This window comes from Salminus brasiliensis, chromosome 8 (genome assembly GCF_030463535.1).
Source record: "Salminus brasiliensis chromosome 8, fSalBra1.hap2, whole genome shotgun sequence".
NCBI classification, from domain to species: domain Eukaryota; kingdom Metazoa; phylum Chordata; class Actinopteri; order Characiformes; family Bryconidae; genus Salminus; species Salminus brasiliensis.
In genome coordinates, this window is record NC_132885.1 from 24,433,910 (window position 1) to 24,455,237 (window position 21,328).

Sequence of the window (21,328 nt, forward strand, 5' to 3'; positions counted from 1 at the left end):
AGGGCTAGATCATGTTCATTGTCATTGTTAGGAAAGACCAAGGTGATGCAAATTTCAAAGATTTATAAGTACTCCGACTCCTCAACCCTTTTCCCAACAATCTGCAGCCATGGTCTTCTGTAAGCAAAGGAGCATAGCGCTAAAAACTGATGTCTGAGAAGTGTGTTAAAGTAGCACTTTCACCTCCCTGTTTGACTGCAAAAGATTTGACCCCTTCTGAAAGATTTGGCAGACTCTGGTGCAGTGATGGTGCACCGCTCTACTGTGCAGCGACACCTGCACAAAGATGAAATAACATCATAAAAGAATGCCTGATTCATACACTTCCAGCTGTTTAGCACAGGGGTGGGAGAGGATCAACATGCACTGGGAACATTTTAAAAATATTAAAGAAATGTCCTCTTTAGTTATTCACTCTAATGGATATTTTGACCAGAGGTGCCCAAAGTGTCTATGCACGGCCGGTACCGTATAAGAACCAGGCCGGCCAAGCAACTGCACAGGAACCCAAAGCCAGGCCGTTGCAGTAAACTTGAAATATTGAAAGTGCACTAAGCACGTAACATTTTGTAACTTTTAGAATTGGCTAATATTACATTCCAGAGATTAACCAAAGTATTGTTCAGACTTTAGCTTGATTTCTTGGACCGTGTATTTGTAACAGAGCTGTATCTAGGTGCCTAAAATGCCTCATACCCTTAAAGGACCTTGTAGGGAAAACCCTGTTTTAAAAGTAATCTATTTGTCAGCCTCTACTTTTTTTTCTTTTTCTTTTTTTTTTTTTTTTCTTTCTCACATGTGAAAGCTATTTTAAATTATAGACAGTATTTATAAATAGTTGTACATATTTTCATGTGTGCCGTGTTTAGGTTTACTTCAGCTAAACGTTTTAATCATGTTTTTGTTTTGTTTTTGTTTTTCTATAAAAGTACTACAAAGTACTTAAGAAAAATGGAAAATTAACCCTTTTTATTTATGAGTTCAAATAAAGTATTACAGCAATGAATTCAGCCTATTTGAGGTGTCATAGATTAAATTAAGGTTGTATTTAATATTAAATTTGTTTTCATAAAAAAAAAAAACTATTTTACATACATAGAAACATCTGTTGAAACAGCTGCCACAGATACACAGATGCTGGTTGGCAATAACAGTCAGTTACAATGTACAGTTTAAACATTCAGACTATTCAAAATTCAGTACTTGAACTGGACAGGTCGCAAAGTTCACGTACACCACATTTGTCTCAGAATAAAGAAATTGATGGAACTGATGGTGTTTGGCTTTACCTGCTGTAGAAAAAGGGATCGCATTTCAAATTCTCTTTTTAGAAATGGTGTACTGGACTGAAATAAGTCTTTTACTCCACTAAACAAAATACTTTCACATATACATTGTTTTAATGTGGTAAACAAAGCAGATATCTACACAAAAACTGTTCAACCTCTTTATGGAGGAGTGAGTCAAATTTCAGTCACTGCATATATGTATTTCAAAATATTCCTCTTGTAATCTGGGATTTAAAAAAAAAAAAAAAGACATGCTAAATATAATTTGCACCAAAAAAAGCATACCTCCTATTTATTTTCCTTTTTATGCTTGCTTTTTTTTTTTTTTTTTTTTTTTTTTTTTTTTTTCCCCTCTCCTCTTGTTCCAGATTAATTTGTGAACTGTTTCTAATCCCAGGTTAATGAAAGTTGGTAAATGTATTTACCAATATATTAGGTCTATAATCAACATAGGAAATGTACATAGCACACAGTCTTAAGCAAATGTTAAGGCAACTTAACTTAACTTAACTTAAGAGCAAAACCTCTAGAAGAAGTTTTTTTTTTTTTTTCCGTTACGTATGTGAACATGCTACGTTTAATGTTTTGTTTATTTGTTTTATTTTGTGTGTCTTTGCAGAGGATGTGAACACATACAAATCAACCTCTCAAACCTTTGCATAAGACTGTATGTACAATACAGGTATAATACAGTAAATGAGTAACATATGAACAATGGTTTGGTTAGAAAAAAAAAAAGGTCAAACTAAAGACGAATGCAATAAAAACCAAACAAAGCCAAAAAAGCCTTTGATCCTGGAATTAAAAAAAGTTTGGTTTTTTTGGTCAAGCTTAAACAGATAGTATTATTACTTCAATAAAAGTATAAATGTTGCATTTATATTCAAACCTGAAATACCCACAGCAGAGTGCTAAAGAGTGCTAAATAAGGCTAAGCATGCAATATTAAAGCAATATAAATTATTTTAATAAGTGTTTCAGTTTTTAGTGTCCTGATGTTCATGAAACATTTTACAAAATCTGCCTGAACAGCGATGATTACAGAGCACTGGGCGGAAAAATGGTACAGATGAGTAATAAGGGAGTTTTCTCTCCATCTATACATTTTAAGGGTTTGTTTCCCAAACAGGGATTAAGCCTAGTCTCTATCTACACAGCATTCTGAATAAAGATCCTTTTATTGACCGGAAAATGTAGTCTAGAACTAGGCTTAGTCCTTGTCTGAGAAAATGACTCTACAGGCTAATTAATAGGAACTATCTAGATATTTCAGAATTTCAGAAATAAAATGTTTTTTTCTTCTGTAAAGTTACCAATTTGGAGATTTTGGAGGTTTTGTGTGACCGTGACCAAATGCTAGCAGTAGCCTGTCTTGCTGCTGTTTGTTTAATAATTTGACTAAATTAGTTTGTGACTGGCTAGCCTGCAGTGATGGTCTATGATTTGTACACTTTCTTAGAATCACCAAAGATCGAGTGCTTTTCTCAAATATTGCTTATCGGAGCGCACCCAGTGTAATAACATTAATAAGAGACATGGAGATTCAATTTTCCTGGCTTCTCCACTATTTTGTGTATTGCCCAGTGCCAGAATACAGTCATTTTCAACAGTGAAAAGTCCAAAAACAAATCCTCTACAGAGACTCTTCTGCACATTTTACTGCACAATTACTATTTATTTACTTGATCTGACATACTGGAAGAATAAATGAAATGGAGCATGTGCAAACATTTTCCAATAAATAAATAAATTTAGCAAATAAACAGGAATTATGTTTTTGTGAAAAGACGTGCAAAGACAAAAGCCATATACCAAGTTTCCAGTAAAGGATTTGTTCACTTACTTTCACCTAAAAAAGTCCAAACTCTCGCTGCCCAGCCCCTATAATTAATAGTCAGTATCTAAACACTGGCCGAGAACATCTGTCCTACAGTGAGTCGATTCAGCTTATTATAAATGTCTTGCTTAATTAATTCAAGGCTTTCAATATGTGTTCAATCTAAGACAGCAGGGCTAAATAATAACCGCTCATCCAGATCAAATCAAAGTTTCTTTTTTCTTCCCTGACAGACTGCTAATATTCCCAATGTAAAATTCAAGAGAAACACACCATACCTTCTAAGACTTTAGCTTAGATCTGGTTTTGTGCATGAGAAAAAAAAATAAAAAAGAAATGTCTATTCAGCACCAGCCTCTTTCATGTCTTTTTACAGTAACCGTGAATGTTAAAGACGGTCCCACAGTGAAGTTTTGGGGTATAAACCGAAGAGGAACGTACGCTTTACAAAACGAGACAGCCGTGCATCATACATCTACTTCTACTGTGTCCACATCCACCTCATCAGTGGTGGTCCCTGGCTGGATGTCAAATGGTCCGCGGCTGTCTGGGTGTTCTCTAAGTGCTGGACCCTGCTCTGAGGCTTTTACCTCTTCCAAGCTGCAAGAAAAAGACAAGAAAGAAAGAAGTCCAGATGAACTCATTAACTTCACATTCACTAAAAGTCTGAAACGGAACACATCCATTACGCACTTAAGGCCAGATGGGAGTTGGCGCTGTGCAAAACATGCCTTGAGGCAGCTACAATAAGCACTCTTGCAGTGTCCGAAATGAGTGTTGCGTTCATTAAGCCTGTAGCTGATCACATAAACTACACTACACTGAAAACTATGCTCCAGAATTCATCATACACTATATGTCCAAATGTCTGTGGACACCCATCCCCACCATTCAGCTACTTTTAAGTTATACCCACTGCTGACACACATTAACTGTGACACACATTAACATTAAGTCTACTGTCCAGAGAAGCATTTCTACCAGATTTTAGACCATTGCTGTAAAAATATTATTGCATTCAGTGTTACAAAAGTGTTAGTGAATTCAGGATGTTGGATGATTACCAGCACACCTCATTTTCAACTCCCCAACTTATCCCCAAAGTACTGGATGGAGCACCACCATCATTTTATAAAACAGTCCTTTCACTGCTCCACAGCTCAATGCTGGGGGGGGATGCTTTATACCCCATGCAGTACATGGCAATAGGTTCATGTGTATGTGCTCCAGAGAGTTCTATTCCATTTGCCAGTACGTCTACAGGGACTAGACAAGCTGTGTGTGTGTGTGTGTGTGCATTTGCACATCTGTGTCAGCTATAGGTGCAACTTAATAAAGTAGCTGAAGGCATTTGTTAAAAGGGGTGTCCACATACTTTATTGGACATATTTATTCAGTCTCAGAAAACAGAGAACAGTTCAAAGAAAAACTAAATCTGCTCTCTCTTATTAATTTCATACCAAGCATGTCTCCTCACCTCTTCAGGTGCTTGCTCCCTTTTGTTTCTATACATGGTGGTGGAAACCGTGGATCTCCTAAAAAAAAAAAAAAAGACACAGGACACAAATCTCTGTGAGTAAAGACCTTTTACTGCAGTTTGCACACTCTCACAGCAAGTAGGTCGAGTCTTTTGGCCGTTCGACCTCTAGAGTGCTCGTACCTTCAGACGTGGCCTGTCTGATGGAGGGGGATTTGGAACGATTGGTGAGCGAAGGCTGTTTGTTAGTGTCGGAGCTGATGAAGGACACAGCATCTTCTCCCTCGGCCGTGCCCTGGAGAGACGCTCTGTAATAAATGAGAGGCATCCAGCACTCCTCCCTGTTATTGATGGTCTGCTCACCAGCATATCTTTGCAGGTAACTGTATCTGAGAAGCAAACAGGAGGAAAGCAGCACAGTGACCTACAGATCTGCTGATTCAAGTGTAATGAATAGATTCCAAAGACAAATACAGTGACAGCAGTCTAAAGATCCTCCTCAGAAATTGTTCCTTCGGTCGTTTCCTCTGTGTGTGTGTGTGTGTGTGTGTGTGTGTGTGTGTGTGCGTGCACACTATAGATAAATCCTTCTCTGCAGTGTTGACTGACTCACATGGTCTTCTTGTCAGGTTTGAGCAGCTTGCTGGAGAACTCGCTGAGGATGGTGAGGTAGGAGATGTTGGGAGGCGAGTGCTTTTCAGACTCCTGAACAAAACCCTGAAACACAAACTCAATGCCATCTCTGCAAAGGAACAGAAACAGAAGCAGAGCTCAGTGGAGACAATGTGAAGGAGGACAGGAGGAAGAACCACTCAACCACCATTAGTGTTGCACACAGGAATTTGACCCCCGCCTTTAACCTATCCGTGCAGCAAAAACACTGAACACGGACAATCAGGAGCTAGTGAGCAGTGGGCAGGCCTAGCTGTGGAGCCCAGAGAGCAGCTGGGGGTTCGATGCCTTCAGTCATGTCCTGTCAGGCTTAACCGGTGACCTTCCAGGCACTAGGCCACTTCTCTAACCTTCAGGCCATGGCTAAGGTTTAGTGATTAGAGATGTGCATGAATTCTTACCCACTGTGTTCCTAAATCCTTGCTATTTGTTCCTTAAATGTGGCAGTGAAATGCATCCATCGTTTCTGAGAAGCCCTCCACTAGGCCTCCACTAAGCCTCCTGGGCCTTCACGTGACAACAATTGTAAGTGACAAGATGCTGAGGCGGGAGCCTGCTCAGCCCGTCTCAAACATGCGTCACTGAACACTGAAGAGGAGCCTTTGTTTACCCCAGAACTAGCAAGGTCTGTCCTACCCTGTCTGCAGCCTTGGCTTTGAAACATGGCTACTGTTGTGTTTTCCCAGCTCAATGCTACTCAGCAAAAACCGAACAGCTGCCTGCGCTGAATACATATTTTCTATTTCTGGGATTTTCCACAATCATCCCCCCAACATAGCACACAGCGAAATACTGGGCTGTGATTGGTCATTGTCAAAGCAGGCCACATTAAGAAGTGAAAAGCACTGAAAGATCAACAGAAGACAAATACAACGGTATGTCCAAATGTTTGTGGACACCCCTTCTACTTTAAGTTGCACCCACTGCTGACACAGATGTGCAAATGCACACATATAAAGCTTGTCAAGTCCTTGTAAAGGAGTATATTGCCCCCCAGCATTGAGCTGTGGAGCAGTGGAGCTGTGTTCTTTGGAATGATGGATGGTGCTCCATCCAATACTTTTGGGATGATTTGGGTTGGGATGAGGTGGGGTGGTCACTAAATGCAAATTCTCACAGTGTTCCAAAATCTAGTAGAAAGTCTTCCCTGGACAGTAGAGACAGTCACTCCAACAAATGCTTTTTTACTACCCTTGATTTCAGAAGAAACAATGAAAGAGCAGGTGTCCCAATACTTTGGTCCATGCAGTATATATTCCCATTCAACCATGCTGTCCATATTACATTACATACATACATAACATTACATTATTATGTACACCAGCACACCTAGATCAGTTTACACTCCGCTGCCGTAATGTCTGTTCAGCAGTACCTGTGGATCATGGCCAGAGACTCTCGGAATTTGATCTGGTCCCAGCCGAAGGTGAGCGAGAAGCGTCTGGCCAGTTCTTTGATGCTGCTGTACGTTTGCACTGCCGAGCTGCATGGGCTGCCACTGTCCTGCTCCTGCTTCAGCCGCAGGTACAGCTGGAGTGACGAACATACAGAGAAGGCAATGTAGCCTCTGCAGGTAGATAGCAAAAATACATATACTGTTGTAAACCCCGCCCCCCCCACACACACACACACTCCCCAATAGAGTCTCTTAATTCTGAGCATCAGCCCATACTGATCTGATCTTTGCCCAGCTGGGCAATAATGTCTGTTAATAGCACCCTGAGGTCGCCAGATGGCACTCTGAATACCGTGGTTAAAAGAAATTAAATTAGCCAAAATCCATTCAAATATGCCTGGACTGGATCGGGACATCTCTGTAAATAAAAAAATGATACTGAAAAGTATACAACTTAAATTCTATGCTGAATGTGTTTCAGTGAACACATTATATTATTACTCCTGATATTACAGTCATGGCCAAAAACACTGGCATCCCTGCACTTCTTTCAGGACTTGCAGTACTTCACTCAGAAATGTGTTGCAGTTTCAAATGCAAGGGTTTCTCAAATATAAGGCTCACTGGTTTCAGTCCTTAGCCACTCTTGCAATTTTCCCATGTCTGGAAAACAAGAAAACAAGTTTTTCTATGTTTCCCAATTTTCCAGGATGTGTGGGAACCCCCTTTGCTCATTTTGATATTTTTAAGATATAATAAAACAAACTAATAGAATAGAATCATACTATAATATTGCTCACCAATTCTTTTTGTTGTAAGTAGGCTACGGTCTACAAGATGATGGTCCCCTCCTACTCCTCAAACCAAATCTGCACCACTGAGTGTGAGTGTGATCAGTGCGTCTCCAATCAGCCTCCCTCCCAACAGGGGTCCATTAAGCAATTCAGAGAATGGAGGAGCTGCTAGAACATTCCACTCAGTGCATAGTGATGGAGACGGGGGGTTTCTTTGTGTCAGTGAGGTGCTGACAGCTGCGCCCCTCCACAAGCAGAGGATCTGGACTGGCAGACTTGTCCCATAGAGTAGTGTCGGATAAGAGGAAGCAGGGGGAAAGAGTGCTGTATTTACAATACCTGCTGCAGGCAAAGGACCAGGGTGCGTGCGCTCTCAATCTTGTCCATCTGCCGGCTCCTGTTCAGAGTCTCTTTGATGATGTCACCAAAGTCGTTGTAGTACTGCAGAGGAAAGGACAGCAGAAAGCATTTAGGGACACCTAAAGCACTACCATTTGCACTCATAAGCAGCTCTGTGGACAATATCCAACTTGTCTGCCATTATCAGAGTGCTTTATCGCCTGTAAGAGACTGCCTAAGGACCCTATTTTACAAAGTTCTGACTTTATGACCTTGTGAATCCAAACAAAGTCAAGACACCAGCGTCATCATGCTCGTATCGAAATATCACATGTCCACACCGCCAGAGTAATCCTGCAACAACTGGAAATAGTCTAGAATCTTTCCTACTAGAGGTGTAAAAGTGCACCAGTGCACGTGACGTATGTGACGTATCGACGAGAACATCCATCCATCCATTCATCTGTCTGTCTGTCTGTCTGTCTGTCTGTCCATCCAGGAATGTTAGAATCAAAGGATAATAATACCAAAATATTCAAACAGTAGTGAAACTTAAAACTCTGCTGGTTCTCAATTTGCTGCCAAAACAGCTCACTCTACAAGACCTCCGAAGGGGCAATGTGGTATCTAGCACCAAGACATCAGCAGCAGATCCTTTAAAAGGCCTGGATCATTTTTTTTTCACTTTTATGATGACGCAGTATGTGAATACTGCAGACTATAGAGTCCATATTGCCCAGAATTGTGACTTTACTGGAGAAGACAAACAGTTCTGAACTCAGAATGGAAGTCAATGTAAAATAAGAGTTTATGACATGGAGAAAACTAAAGGTGGACATACATGTTTTTCAATGGACAGCAACAATATAGTTCACATGATAGCTGCGAAAACGCCTTGTAACATCAGACAATTCGTCACAAATGTATATAACCTGCTATTCAGCCTAGCAACAGATTTTACATTAGAAGGGTTTTTGTCTGAACTGCTTTTTGAATGAGGTACAACATAAGGCAACCAATCAAAACAGCACTCATTTACATACATCAGTCTTAAAAGCACATAAGAATCAGCCTGTTTAATAATAAAAATACCAGTAATAATATAACACCAGTGTTATAAGCGGGCCTCAGGGAACAGAATATTGCAAAAAAAAACAAAGAAAATTCCTCAGGATTATTAATAATAATACTACTAATAATAAATAATGTATTATTTATTAAATACATTAATATTATTATTATTATTATTATTATTATTATTAACAGTACAAGAAGAAGAAGAAGAAGAGAATGGCCCACTATTCAAGTGGCTGCAAAAAAGCATCCTGATGGACTGCCTTCATTAAATCTGGGGCACTAAAAACTGAGCCTGCTCCACACCTGCCAACAAGCCACCAGTTAGATCTCAAGCCCCCCCATCGGGGCTACATCTACGGGCTACATCATCAGCCTTCACTGACCTAAATAATAACAGTGCTGCTCCAGTAGATATTCGCTGCCCTGCAGACCTTATCAACGCCACAGCGACAGGTCCAGCCCACCTGCCCTCTCGGCCAGACAGATTATGAGCTCATGTCCCCCGGCCCTGTAACTGGAGACCCCTTCTGGATCACACAAATCCTCTGTATGATGGACTGTACTGGTGGCACTGGTGTACTGACCTGCTGAATTACAACTGTTCCAGTGTGAGGAGGTCAACGCTAGCCTAGCTTCTCGTCTGTAACACAGCCAAACACACCACCTACTGTACCTTCTGTCACACAACAGCTGCCTTTTCACCGCTGCGGGTTTGCTTTTAGAAGCGTATTCAAACGGGTGTAGCTGGTTTGTAGGACTGGCAAACATTCAGAAGCTCAGAGAAGCAAACAGTTGTTGGGGAGCCTTGCAGAAACAGGAAGTCGAGCAAATATGGGGTTATGCTCAACCGCCAACTTTCTGTCGTTTGCCTGACTTTGAAAGCCATCGTTCATTATGGCAGCTGTGTGCGTGTGTGTGTGTGTGTGTGTATTAAAAGGTCTGATCAGGAAGAATGTTGATGAGAGACTGCTGGCTCTGCCAGGGCCAAGCCGAATAGGCATTCCAAACATGTCAGTGTGTCAAACACTCTTACACACATACACACACACTCACAGAGTGCTGTGCATTCATCTTGCAGTCAACTCATAAATTCTAAAGCAAACTGGTGTACTTATGAACTGAGAAGCCAAGTGTGCTTTAGAACTAATAGAACAATGTGCTCACTGCCATTTACCATTACTGCAGCAGCTCTCCCGGACCTGCTCCTCTGTAATCAGGACCACCTGCCCTGTAAAACCTACAGTAATAATGTAAAAGCCTGCTTTAAACCCTTTATAGAAACAACAGACCTCCCTGATCACCTTAACCAGTGTGAGAACTGTTACCTAACCTGAGTGTGGGTGAAGAGTGTTAGCAGCAAGGAGGTTGAGGAGCTGCGGCCCGCTGGATGGACGTACCTTCATGTACTGCTTAAAGATCTCCGCAGCCATGCTCATCTCCAGCACACTGTGCACTATCAGCTTACAGTAAGCAGCCAACAGATTCCTCCGCCTGTGCAAGTCCTCCAGCCGGCTCACGCCACCCATCTCACTGTCACTACCTGAGAGAGGGAGAGAGAGAGAGAGAGAGAGAGAGAGAGAGGGAGAGGGAAGGTTAGAAGGGGAGGATGACAGGGAGAGACACAGAGAGAGAGGCAGAAAGACAGACAGAGAAAGATGGAGATATGGAGAGGCGGGCAGAGAAAGAGGAAAGAAAGAGGAGGAGAAAGAGAGAGAAAGATGGAGTGAGATATAGGAGAAATAAAAGACAGAGAGAGAGAGAGAGAGAGAGAGAGGACGTGTGGAAATGGATAAGTGTAACCATGTCATTCAATTGTTAAACCTAGTTTAAGTGAAACACTTTCCTGAGGTGAGTGAAAGTTAACAACGTTTCCTCTCAGCACAGCGAGGGTCTGGGTTAAGCCTGCCTGGTCCTGGAGCATCACTTCATTGAGAAGGTGTGTAACACTATTAGTGACATGGAGGAAATCCAGTGGCTAAATTGCTTTTTAGTACGTTACCCTCCAAAAGCCCATATTGCATTTTCAAAGGGTTCTGGCCGGTACAGCTCCCGAGCTTTCTGAAATATTCACAGAATCAGGTTTGCTTGAGACAGCAATGGTTGGTCAATATATCAAATCAAATATCCAACCATCCAACTGTAGTCTTATTAATATGTCTTATTTTCTAAAGCAACAAAAAAACAATAAGCAACACAGTATTATTGTACTGTACTGTTACCAATATGTATGTGTAGATCTGCTGTACCATACACTTTATTATGACCATAATTTGGGTTTTTTTAGGAGGGTGGCATCATGCACATTTTTGAAGTCGCTAAATAAGAACACTATCATAGTAAAAGAAGATAAAAAACTCCCCAGCAGAAACCCTTTGAGAACGGGTTATCAGGACACACATTAAGTACTGTTACGTTTGTGAGCCATTTCACAAACGAGAGAAAATCTCTCAAGACAAGAATGACTGAAAGCTTGTTAGAAGGGAACTAGACTACGCTCGGTACTGAATAAAGCAGAACAGAGTCAGACTGCCATCTACTGGCAGGCCATGCTCACTGTGCAGAGTTTATTAGACTTACAATAAATATTTAGAATATTGGAAAATATATATAATTAGCATTATTACAATGCTTATAAAGTTATAAAGCATTATAAAGTATTATAATGACTCAATTATTATTATAATTAGTATGATTAGTAGTAGTAGTAGTACCATAATTCGAACTATTCTTTTAGAATTTATAACTATTCTTACATAATTTTATCAATTTTATTTTATTTTTATATAAAAAAAAATTCATCTATCAATTTATCAATTTATTTTTTTATTATAAATATATATAATATATTTTATTATCAAGTAGCTTTTTTTTTTACTGTGCATTTAAGATATACAACTGATATACTGCTATCTGTAAATACCCTATGTTCTGATTGGCAGCCCTGTACTGTGCTTCATTTAAAAAGCGGTCCAGACTTAAATACTCCTTATATTTGAATAAGAATAGGTTGAGCCCATGCCTGGCGAGGCAACATAACTACATTACATTAAAAATTAAATAACATTTGAAAAAAATTAGAGATGTAAATTCTTGGATGAAAATGATCTCAAAGCCAGTGTGAATTGTGCTATAAGTGTTATGTACTACATGCACACCGAAATGAAACACATCAGAGAGAGAGGGTGCAGGATAGTTACCTCTGCTGCTGTGGCTGTCCGGCTCGGGGCTAGTGAAGACGTGCTCCAGGACGAAGCTCAGCAGGGCTTTCTGGAGCCTGGGCTCAGGGGTGTACAGCAGAGGGGGACCCGATGAGGGGTCCCACATCTGCAGCTGGTAGTTATGGGCTACGAGGATGTCACTCAAACACATGAATGCCTGTGAACACAAGGCAGACTTAATATTTTTCCACTGACAGACGTCTTTTTTAAATCATTTTAGAATTAGACAGGCTGGTTGGTGTTACTGTGCCTTTAAGATGGATATTTATGTATAACAGTTGCTTGGATTGTAAACTGCTTCAATCAAAAAGCAGTTATGGGGCTAAAGCAACAAAGAGCATCAGTGATAATGAAGTGAAAAAATGTATTCATCCAGATGTTTTTTGTAGCTTAGCTTCTATGTATGGACCTATAGCCTGGAGAGTGAACAGCACATTTTTACATACTTCTTATTCTTATAAAAATAAATAATAACAATAATAATAAAGAATTTATGGGCCCTTTAATCTCTAATATTGGTTATTATTCAGTAATTATTCTTAGCTTATAGGAGAAAGGAATGCAAATCTGGAACCTTCGGTGGTGGTTGTGAATTTTCAGAGGTTAAAGCACCAACTACTTCACAAAACAACAAAAAAACTAAGAGCTTTAGATCTGTAATAATGCCTTAAAATAGAGCTGGGATATTTTAATAAAAGTCAAATGTCAGTTTCTTCCTAGTATTAAACCGTAGGAAACAGCTCGAACACAGAGTTGCTGAAAGGCTGATAACAGAGCTACATGCTAGGCTCAAATTCTAAACAAATTGTGAGCTGCAGTCTCTGTTTGAGCAGAGCTCTGGCAAGCACAGAGAAGCCATTATAAATCCAAAGCAGGAGCCCTGGGCACTCAACAGGAAATTAAAAACCAACCAAATTCAAACAGTGTGGGCACATTTCACAGAAGTCCCCCTGGTGCACGGGAGTCATACAGTATGTCGCTGGATTGTAAGCATGATCTCTTCAGTAGAGATAAGAATAGAGTTCACTGTACCTGCTCTCTCACCAGCTGCTCGGTGTGTGACAGACAACGGTGGCACTTTTCACAAAAGGCTCGCAGCTGATTCCTCTGATGGAGCGCCGATTCCTATAATCACACGCACACAGGCACACATTATCATTATGGACATGAATAGCACAGCAATATTGGCCTTTCAATGATTTAACTGAACTGTTCTTCAGAATGCAGAATGAGTGGCAGAGTACATCTTTAATAGGAAAACAAGAATGGGGTTAAAATGATACATACAGCCTGCAATATACATATAGCATGCTTAAATCTTTGGTAAAGGTCCTTTAGCAAGTTGCACCTTGACCAGACACTACTGGTGGCCATTAACAAACTTCTGGAAGATTTCTGGTCGGATATTTTAACCACTCTTCTTGGAGAACTGGTAGAGGTCAGTTCAATTAGTCGGTTTCATTGGCAAAGACTCAACGTTTAAGCACAGTTCACATATTTTTTCATAGGGTTGATGTCAGGACTTTGAGAAGGCTATTCCAAAAGCTTAAATGTTAGCCTGCTTTATCTGTCCCCCAAACACCTCTGATGTGTCCAATGAAGCTCATGTTCTAACCGTCAAGCTGATGGAAAAATACTGAAGCAGTCCTCGATGTTCATTATTCCATCCACTTTGTGCAATGTGCCAGTTCCACTGACAGCAAAACAGCCCCAGAGAACAATGCTACCACCACCATGCTTAACAGTTAGTACAGTGTTCTTGAAGGGGTTGAATGCCTCACTTGAACTCCTCCAAACATACCTGTGGTCATTGTGGCCAAACAACGCAAGGTGTGTCTCATCTAACTTGCACTTGCACAATTTGGGAATCTGCAGTTGTTTAGAAAGGACTCCAAGAGACATTCAGGAGTTGTGTAAATCCACAATCATCCTTCTCAGATCTGCACTGAGATCCCTGGACTTTCTCACTGTGCTGTGTGATGATTAAACAAATGAATGCTGTCAAACAAACCCTTCTTATGTGGGTGCAGAGAAGCTACCAGTTGTAGTCGACCATTAAATCATTAACAATCACTAACAGGAAGTTAAGAGGCTTGACTTCTGTAACTTGCATCCAAATGAATGCATGTATGTCTGGCTCTGTGTTGATCTTAGACAAACTCCAAAAAAATACACCACCAACTTCTTGAAATTTTTCTTCTATGAATGATGTAAAGAAATCATTAAAAGCTTAATATGTCCATGATGAGTAGATGTACAACAGTACATCATAATACAGGCTTTTTTTCATACTGCCTAATACTGTACATATATGTTGCTATATATTCAGCTTTATGGCTGATTTCAAGTATATAAATTTCAAAAAACATATTTCAACTCCTATCAGCACAAACAAGCAGAATCATAATGGATCTCGTATCAGAGCAGAATACACTGCTTTTGCGCAAAACATGCATGAAACGAAGCGGTGTGTGGCATGGGAACTGGGCAGAAGAGGCTCCAGAGACAAGATAGTGAGAGCGTAATTAGACTAAATAATAGAAACTGATGGAGGAGCGCAGTAGGGCTCTCGCTGATGTGGATTGATGAAAGCATTGTTAGTAGTGCTGCCGGTCCTTCATGTAAACCATTCTTTCATAATTATACACGCACGCTTATGTGTGTACGTGTGTGCGCGCACGTCTGGTCGGCTCCGGGCAACGAAGCGCTGCGGCCGTCCGCGTGCGTCCTGCGCCGCCGCAATCTCATTTCGGCCAAATGACTCATTTTAATCGGACAATATCCCAATTTTCTGCTGAACTCATCTTTTTTTCCCTTCTCGCTCCGAGTCGCCCCTCGTTCCCAAGTCAAATGCCACTGACATTAGAATTGCAGATTGGGCCGAAGTCGCCGCCTGGGCCTCAAATTACAGCCCTACACTGGCAGTTATTGATGAGGGGGGTCGCAGAGAGAAAGTGCACGTTCTTTTGCACCCCCACCCTTCTTCCAAACGGGGGATTTTTTAATGTCGCTCTTTTACCTACAGCAGTCTTAATGGCCATCAATATCTCCGTGTGGAAAGGTTAGGGGTCGGGAAATATGATTACCCCGCGCGGCACATGGAAACATGGGCTTAATAACGACGCCACATTAGAGATTAGCAGAGGAGCCTTCACGCAACAAGGTAGCCATTACGCCCCCTACAATCCATCACCTGCACCTTACTTTTCCTAACGACTCATGATCAATCACGGCCTTCTCTCTTTGCTTATTAAAATCCACTGGACACAACCCAAAGGCCTTTGAGGGTATCCCAGCTGATATTTCAAATAGAACCTAGCAGAATTAAAGGACACGCTTGCCTATGATGGATCATACTAGAATTGCGTGGACAGCGAGGAACGCATACCTGAACTGTTTGCTTAATTTATCAATCAGGACCAAGCGTCTGCCCTGAGCGTAAATATTAGCATTCCCATTACTGCATCAGATGCATACAGCCAGAGATTTTTACTGCACACTGGATTTGAGTCCGAGCGACTGCTGCCTTACCCTAGAGGTCGCTGCCTCTCCGAACGCGTTGAGGTTCCACAGGATGCAGCAGCAGATGCAGCGCAGGGCCTCAGTGCTCATCTGCAAGCGGCACAAGCAGAACAGTCATTGTGGCACAACTGAGGGAAACCAGCAGAGGGAAACAGACTGTTGGAGCGGTCAGTGTTACCTCTACTGGCAAGCCCCCACGCTGTACTTCAACCACAAGCAGCCTGGAGACCAGCTCATACATCCCCCACTTCGACAGGTCCTGAGCACTGAGAGAGAGAGAGAAGGATACGGAGAGTGTGAGAAACGTCAGGTGAGAGGACAGCGCGGCCAAGCTGAAACGAACCGCTTCACTCTTACTTGTTGAAAGCAGTTAGTTTCTTCAGAGTGGTTAGAATTTCCATCTTCCTCTCTTCATCCGCAACGAAGGCTCCATCCTGAGCACGAGAGAGGGACATAGCAGTTAGATTTCTACATGTGTAAAAGCATACATGGAGGGTTTACCTTTAGTTTAGAATAGGCGGAAGATTTTACACAGGCTCAGGACCACAAGTAGGTAATGTCCCAATAGTTGAAGTACCCCTCAAGCTTTGCATTCCTATTTTATCCTGTAGCACCATGTCCTTAACAATACAGGTGTAAGAAAAGAGTAGCACAACATTATGATTGCAGTACTGTACCAATTCTCAGTATTGGTTTTTAATGAGAAAGAGTATGGTTGGCAGACAGTGGTCGATTTTGTGTTGTGCTAAAACCCCGACCACAAGATAGAAGTGTTGTACTCTGTCTTTAGATCCCACCGTTCTGACTGAACATTCATTGACTATTCTATTACTCAGATTTGATGTATAGGATGTTTTTATACTATGACAAAAAACTGTCTCCTGTATTGTGGTATGCATCATATCACCAGGTTCTTGACAATACACAGCCCTACTAGCAGCAAGTAACAGGATATGGGCAAAATAAAACAGTTTCTAATGTAACTGTTTGTAGATGCCCACCCCTGCTATACATAAATAGCATCAGCATGACCATCTTTTAAAAAAATGATCAAATAACCGGAATAGAATGGAAACGCACTTGGGAGTGACACACTTGGAGAGGTGAGGTGTCAAAAAGCTGCCTTAATGTTAGAGGACTGGATTTGCTCACTCAGGTCGTTTACATCTTAACTATTAGCTACTCTAGTTTGGCAGTAGCTGAGCTGTGTAGCTGCATGTGCAATGGACCGTTTTACAGACAAATGAGCTAGCTGAGGCACTGCTGGTTTGGCTAGTGTGGGATCTACTAAACTGATGATTCTTGGGTAGTAGTTAAAACTGTGAGTGTGTTTTGACAGAGACTATACACTTTTATTTTGTCACTAATAAAAAATATTGATTATGTGCCACTCTGGTCAGACATCAACTACCAAACACTAGTCAGCTATAAATATTAGTTTTTTTGCCTAATTGCTGTTTCAGCTAAGCATGCTAGATGTAGTACAATCCATGCTCTTTCTGATGCACAAAATATAGGCTAAAATACCCCCCAAAAAGGGTGGCTTCTATTACTGTTTTAGTTACGTGTCATATCTTTATTTTATAGATCACGAACATGCCACATTTGTGTATTTGTGGCTGTTGTTGAACTATGCATTTAAGGTGCTTGAAAGAAACTGCAATTTCTACAATAATTAATTAATGCACTAATAAAAAGACGTCTGTCTGGACTGGCCACAGGCTATGCTGAGCATCTGAAGTGGTCATCGTACTCACACTCAGTGCCTCTTCTAAGCATGTTTCCAGTGTGTGTGTCCAGCCCTGAATGAGTTGGTCCAGGGCAGGTGCCGTCAGATGTTGCCAGCGTGCGTCCTCGGCACAGAGGCTATGGTACGAGCGGGCGGCCGCTTCCAGCAGTCCTGCCTCTGTGTGTCTGCCCACTGCAGCATCCATCCCAGCCAGCAAAGCCTGCACAGACTTAACAGCCATAGAAAACAATGTCACACACTCGTCAGCAGGGGGGGCTCGACTGTGAACTCCACTCATTCACTGTTATACTATATTATACAATAGTGTATTATTCTACATGTATGTTATCCATATTTTCTATTATAACAATAATAAAACAATTTTTACATTTTTAAGCAATTTGTTATTACATGAAAAAAACATTGAAAATATAATCTCACACAACTTCACAAGTAACATAATCCAGTAATGTAGGACAAAGGACCTTCTTCCATATTTATAACAATGGACTTCATGTTAGATATTTGATGTCTACATGTCTAACAGTGTCCAACACCATCATAAAGAACCTCCTGCAGAAGAAAGCCTGTAGTACGCAAACAAAACTCACGTCTGTGTATTCATCACCACAGGTATCCATTTGGAAGTATTGAGGTATTTTGAGGAAGGAGGTCAGTCTTGCAGCATCTTCTAAGTACTAAAAGGTAGACAAACTCTTCAGACCACATCTAATGTAGTACTTACAGAGGAAAACCCATAGACAAATGGCATTCCTCACCTTGGATAACAGCTCAGGTAGCACCTTCAGGAAATGTTCTGTAAGCTTTGTACAGTCATCAGTCTGCAGTCTCTTCTCTTTAGTGCTGATCACCTTAGACACACACACACATACAATTTTTTTTACACACTCCGTACAGACAGTTTGGACAAGATGCCTCAAACGCAATAGTGAGAATACTCCATTTATTATAGAATAATGGCATCAACATCACCAAAAGGGACTGTTAAGAGTGTGCCGTTCTGACATAATGTAATTTGCCCTGTTTACCTGAAGTCTAGCATGCCCATTAAAATACTGTAAGCACGAATCATTAATAAACTCAATAAAAAAAACTTGATATGTATAAATAATAACAATGCCAAGACGTAACCTTGGCTCAACTCAAACAGGTGTCCCTGGTGTGGCCTTCTACTCAGATCAGGAAGCAGAACAAAGCAGAAGCGAACCTTCTTGCCTGTGCTTCTCCCTGCTAGTGGAGGTCCTTCAGCAGCTTGTCTTACTGATGCCAAGAGAATCTCAATCAGCAGAGTCTCCTCAGCACTGCTCAGAGCTGTTCAATGCACATGTACACATAAACACAGGCATGATCACACAGTCATTTTAGTATGGACACATGCAGATGCCTAGTATTAAGTCTAGCACTGGTTGATCCTTTCATTCATAACATATTTGGAGGAGACCATTAACGCCCAATTCTGCCATGTCACCTATGTGCCACCTGCACTGGTTAGCATCACGCTGATTAAAGGGGGAAGTGGCTGGTCATCCTATCCACACAAAGCAAGCAAGGCCAACTGTGCAACTGTCCAACTCTCTTGGACTGATGGCCATGCTTGTCCATGATTATGGGTCTAGGTTTTGGAGCATAGCTGTAAGGATTTGATTGCATTCAGAAATAAGCGAGGTCAGGATGTTAGATGATCATCACCCCACTTCATCCGAGAAGTATTGGATGGAGCACCATCATTCCAGAAAATGGAAAGATGCCAGTAGGTTCATGTTTATCTGCTCCAGTGAGACCTACTCTACTGCCAATACTTATCTACAGAGACTAGACCAGCTGTGTGTGTGTGTGTGTGTGTGTGTGCGCATTTGCACACCTGTAACAGCTATATGTGCAACTTTAAGCAGCAGCTGAATGCATTCATTAAAAGAGGTGTCCACAAATATTTGGACATTTAGTGCATTTTTGTTTGCTTTTATGTTAGCTGTTTATTTCTTTCTGTGGGGTAGTTCAGTGTTCAGTAGAGCATGGTAGCCTGCTTTTAGACACTCAGCTCAAGTGAAGTCTTTCAATTAATAATAGCTTTATTTAAAAGCTTAGTATTCCACCAAATAAAGTTATTATAACAACATTATAACGACAATTCTGATATTTCAAATAGGTTAAATTAGTACACATATGTAAGGCAAGATTTTTATACATATCTATACAAGGTCTCATGTATGTTTACATGGTACTTTGGAGTCCAGCTGACAAACCTGGAACTCTGAGGAGAGGGGAAAGATTGCAGAGACTCTAGGGACAGTGGCACAGAGGCAGAGAGAGAGTATCTACTAGCCTTGCTCTTGTGAAGAGGGCTGGGCAGTCAGCAGAGAGGTAAGGGAGGCCCAGTCCTTGAGGAAAGCACCAGCACTGTCCCACAGACTGTCCACAACATACAGCACATGCTGGTGTAGCTGCAGATCAGACCAGGGGTCACAATCAGACACAGCAAAGACATACACTGTACAGACTACCAGACATCCAGCACTGTCCAGTGGACTTCTAGTTGACTAGTACGGTCATCACTTTCTTAGTATAAGCTTTGGTTCATTTCTTATAAAACATTTAAATAAAGTCAGAAATAAGAGTTGTTTATAAAAAGTCAAACATATTATTTTCTGAATTATTAAAAGGTTACACTGCCTTCTTATTACAGTGATGACAAACTTCTGAAGTCTGCTCCCTCATATTTTACCTGGTTTTCAGTGTAGAAGTGTAGTAGTGCTCGGACTCTGGCGAGGGTCAGTACTCGGCTTTTGTCCCCCTCTGATGCTCCTTCCTTTGACTGAGGCACTGCAGGGTTACTAAGTAGCCTTAAAGAACAAAAAAAATAAAAAAAAGACTTTATTGAACTGTGCTGTAAAGGAAGCTACAGCTGGCAACACCATGTTACAGTAAGTACAGCAGCTGCACTCACTTGGTGTAGAGGAATTCCCCTGCAGTGGCTGCAAGCGGCCGGTGAGAAGAATACACAAACTGGAACATGTGTTTGTAGTCGTCTTGGCTCAGCACATCATCACATGACCTGGAAACATAAACAGTGCTCGAAAATGGGAGAGACAATGGAAAATATGAATTATGGTTGGAGGGTGAACTGCCCTCATGTGGGACACCTAAGCTTTATCAGGTGTAGGTCTTCCTCAAACAAATAAAACTTAATAAACCTATGGGTTAACAGAAGCTGTGATGACTTCTCAAATGTCCAATCTTAAATTAGGGTGGAGCAATCTTCAAACAAGAAGTGCCGCATGGGATAACCACCCAAAAGTCAATGACATGGCTTTAAAAAATATATATGTTAAGTGTATAAGTGTGTAACAAATGATACAATCCTGCTCACTTTTATTAGGATGTGTTTATAATATGATTGTTCATCAGAAATATAATATGGTGTACATATAATGTATATCTGTTATTACATAAAGATTCTCACAAGAAACACGTTTTAAAAGACAGTATAATTTGCCTAATGTGAGACAGTTGTAAATGTACTTTCGGCATTGTGCTATAGAAATGGTTATTTACCATTGTTGCTGTTTTAGTCTACTAATGAATTATTTTTGTCTTTCTAATAAAATCATCGCTGTCACACAAAAAACTTGTATCGCCAAAACTGTAACTTTCCAGGAGAAAAAAAAAACCTCTTTAACTTTCAATGGAAGTCAATGTAAAAATATTTTTGGAGCATTTCTATTGCTCCATTAATGGTCACTTCTGGTGATCTTTCTGTGATGGTGATCATTCAGCATCCTGAACTCACTGATACTCTTGTTGCTGAATGCAATCAAATCCTCACAGCAAAATCTAGTAGAGGACAGTAGAGACAGCTACTCCAAAATATGCAGAATAAACTCTTTTTAATACCCTGGATTTCAGTAAAAATAGTGAATAAGGGGGTGTCTCAATACTTGCCCATATAGTGTATTTGTT

General features: G+C 40.9%; 1 protein-coding gene across 2 annotated transcripts in view; it reads right to left on the bottom strand.

Annotated features, from left to right (window-relative positions):
* Window positions 1–982: 982 nt before the first annotated feature.
* The window catches only part of LOC140561188 (cohesin subunit SA-2), a 28,699-nt gene continuing 8,353 nt past the window's right edge, over window positions 983–21,328 (bottom strand). The window contains exons 14-32 of one of the 2 annotated variants that reach the window (XM_072686178.1): window positions 20,316–20,423; window positions 20,094–20,211; window positions 19,695–19,812; window positions 18,579–18,682; window positions 18,130–18,222; window positions 17,962–18,048; window positions 17,379–17,579; window positions 15,979–16,055; window positions 15,800–15,887; window positions 15,631–15,711; window positions 13,132–13,224; window positions 12,079–12,256; window positions 10,279–10,421; window positions 7,805–7,906; window positions 6,651–6,805; window positions 5,217–5,345; window positions 4,787–4,992; window positions 4,604–4,661; window positions 983–3,726 (exon numbers count right to left, since the gene is read on the bottom strand). In XM_072686178.1, the coding sequence (XP_072542279.1) occupies window positions 3,594–3,726; window positions 4,604–4,661; window positions 4,787–4,992; window positions 5,217–5,345; window positions 6,651–6,805; window positions 7,805–7,906; window positions 10,279–10,421; window positions 12,079–12,256; window positions 13,132–13,224; window positions 15,631–15,711; window positions 15,800–15,887; window positions 15,979–16,055; window positions 17,379–17,579; window positions 17,962–18,048; window positions 18,130–18,222; window positions 18,579–18,682; window positions 19,695–19,812; window positions 20,094–20,211; window positions 20,316–20,423 (2,272 nt within the window). In that variant the 3' untranslated portion in view covers window positions 983–3,593. The other variant, XR_011980038.1, reaches the window with a different exon arrangement.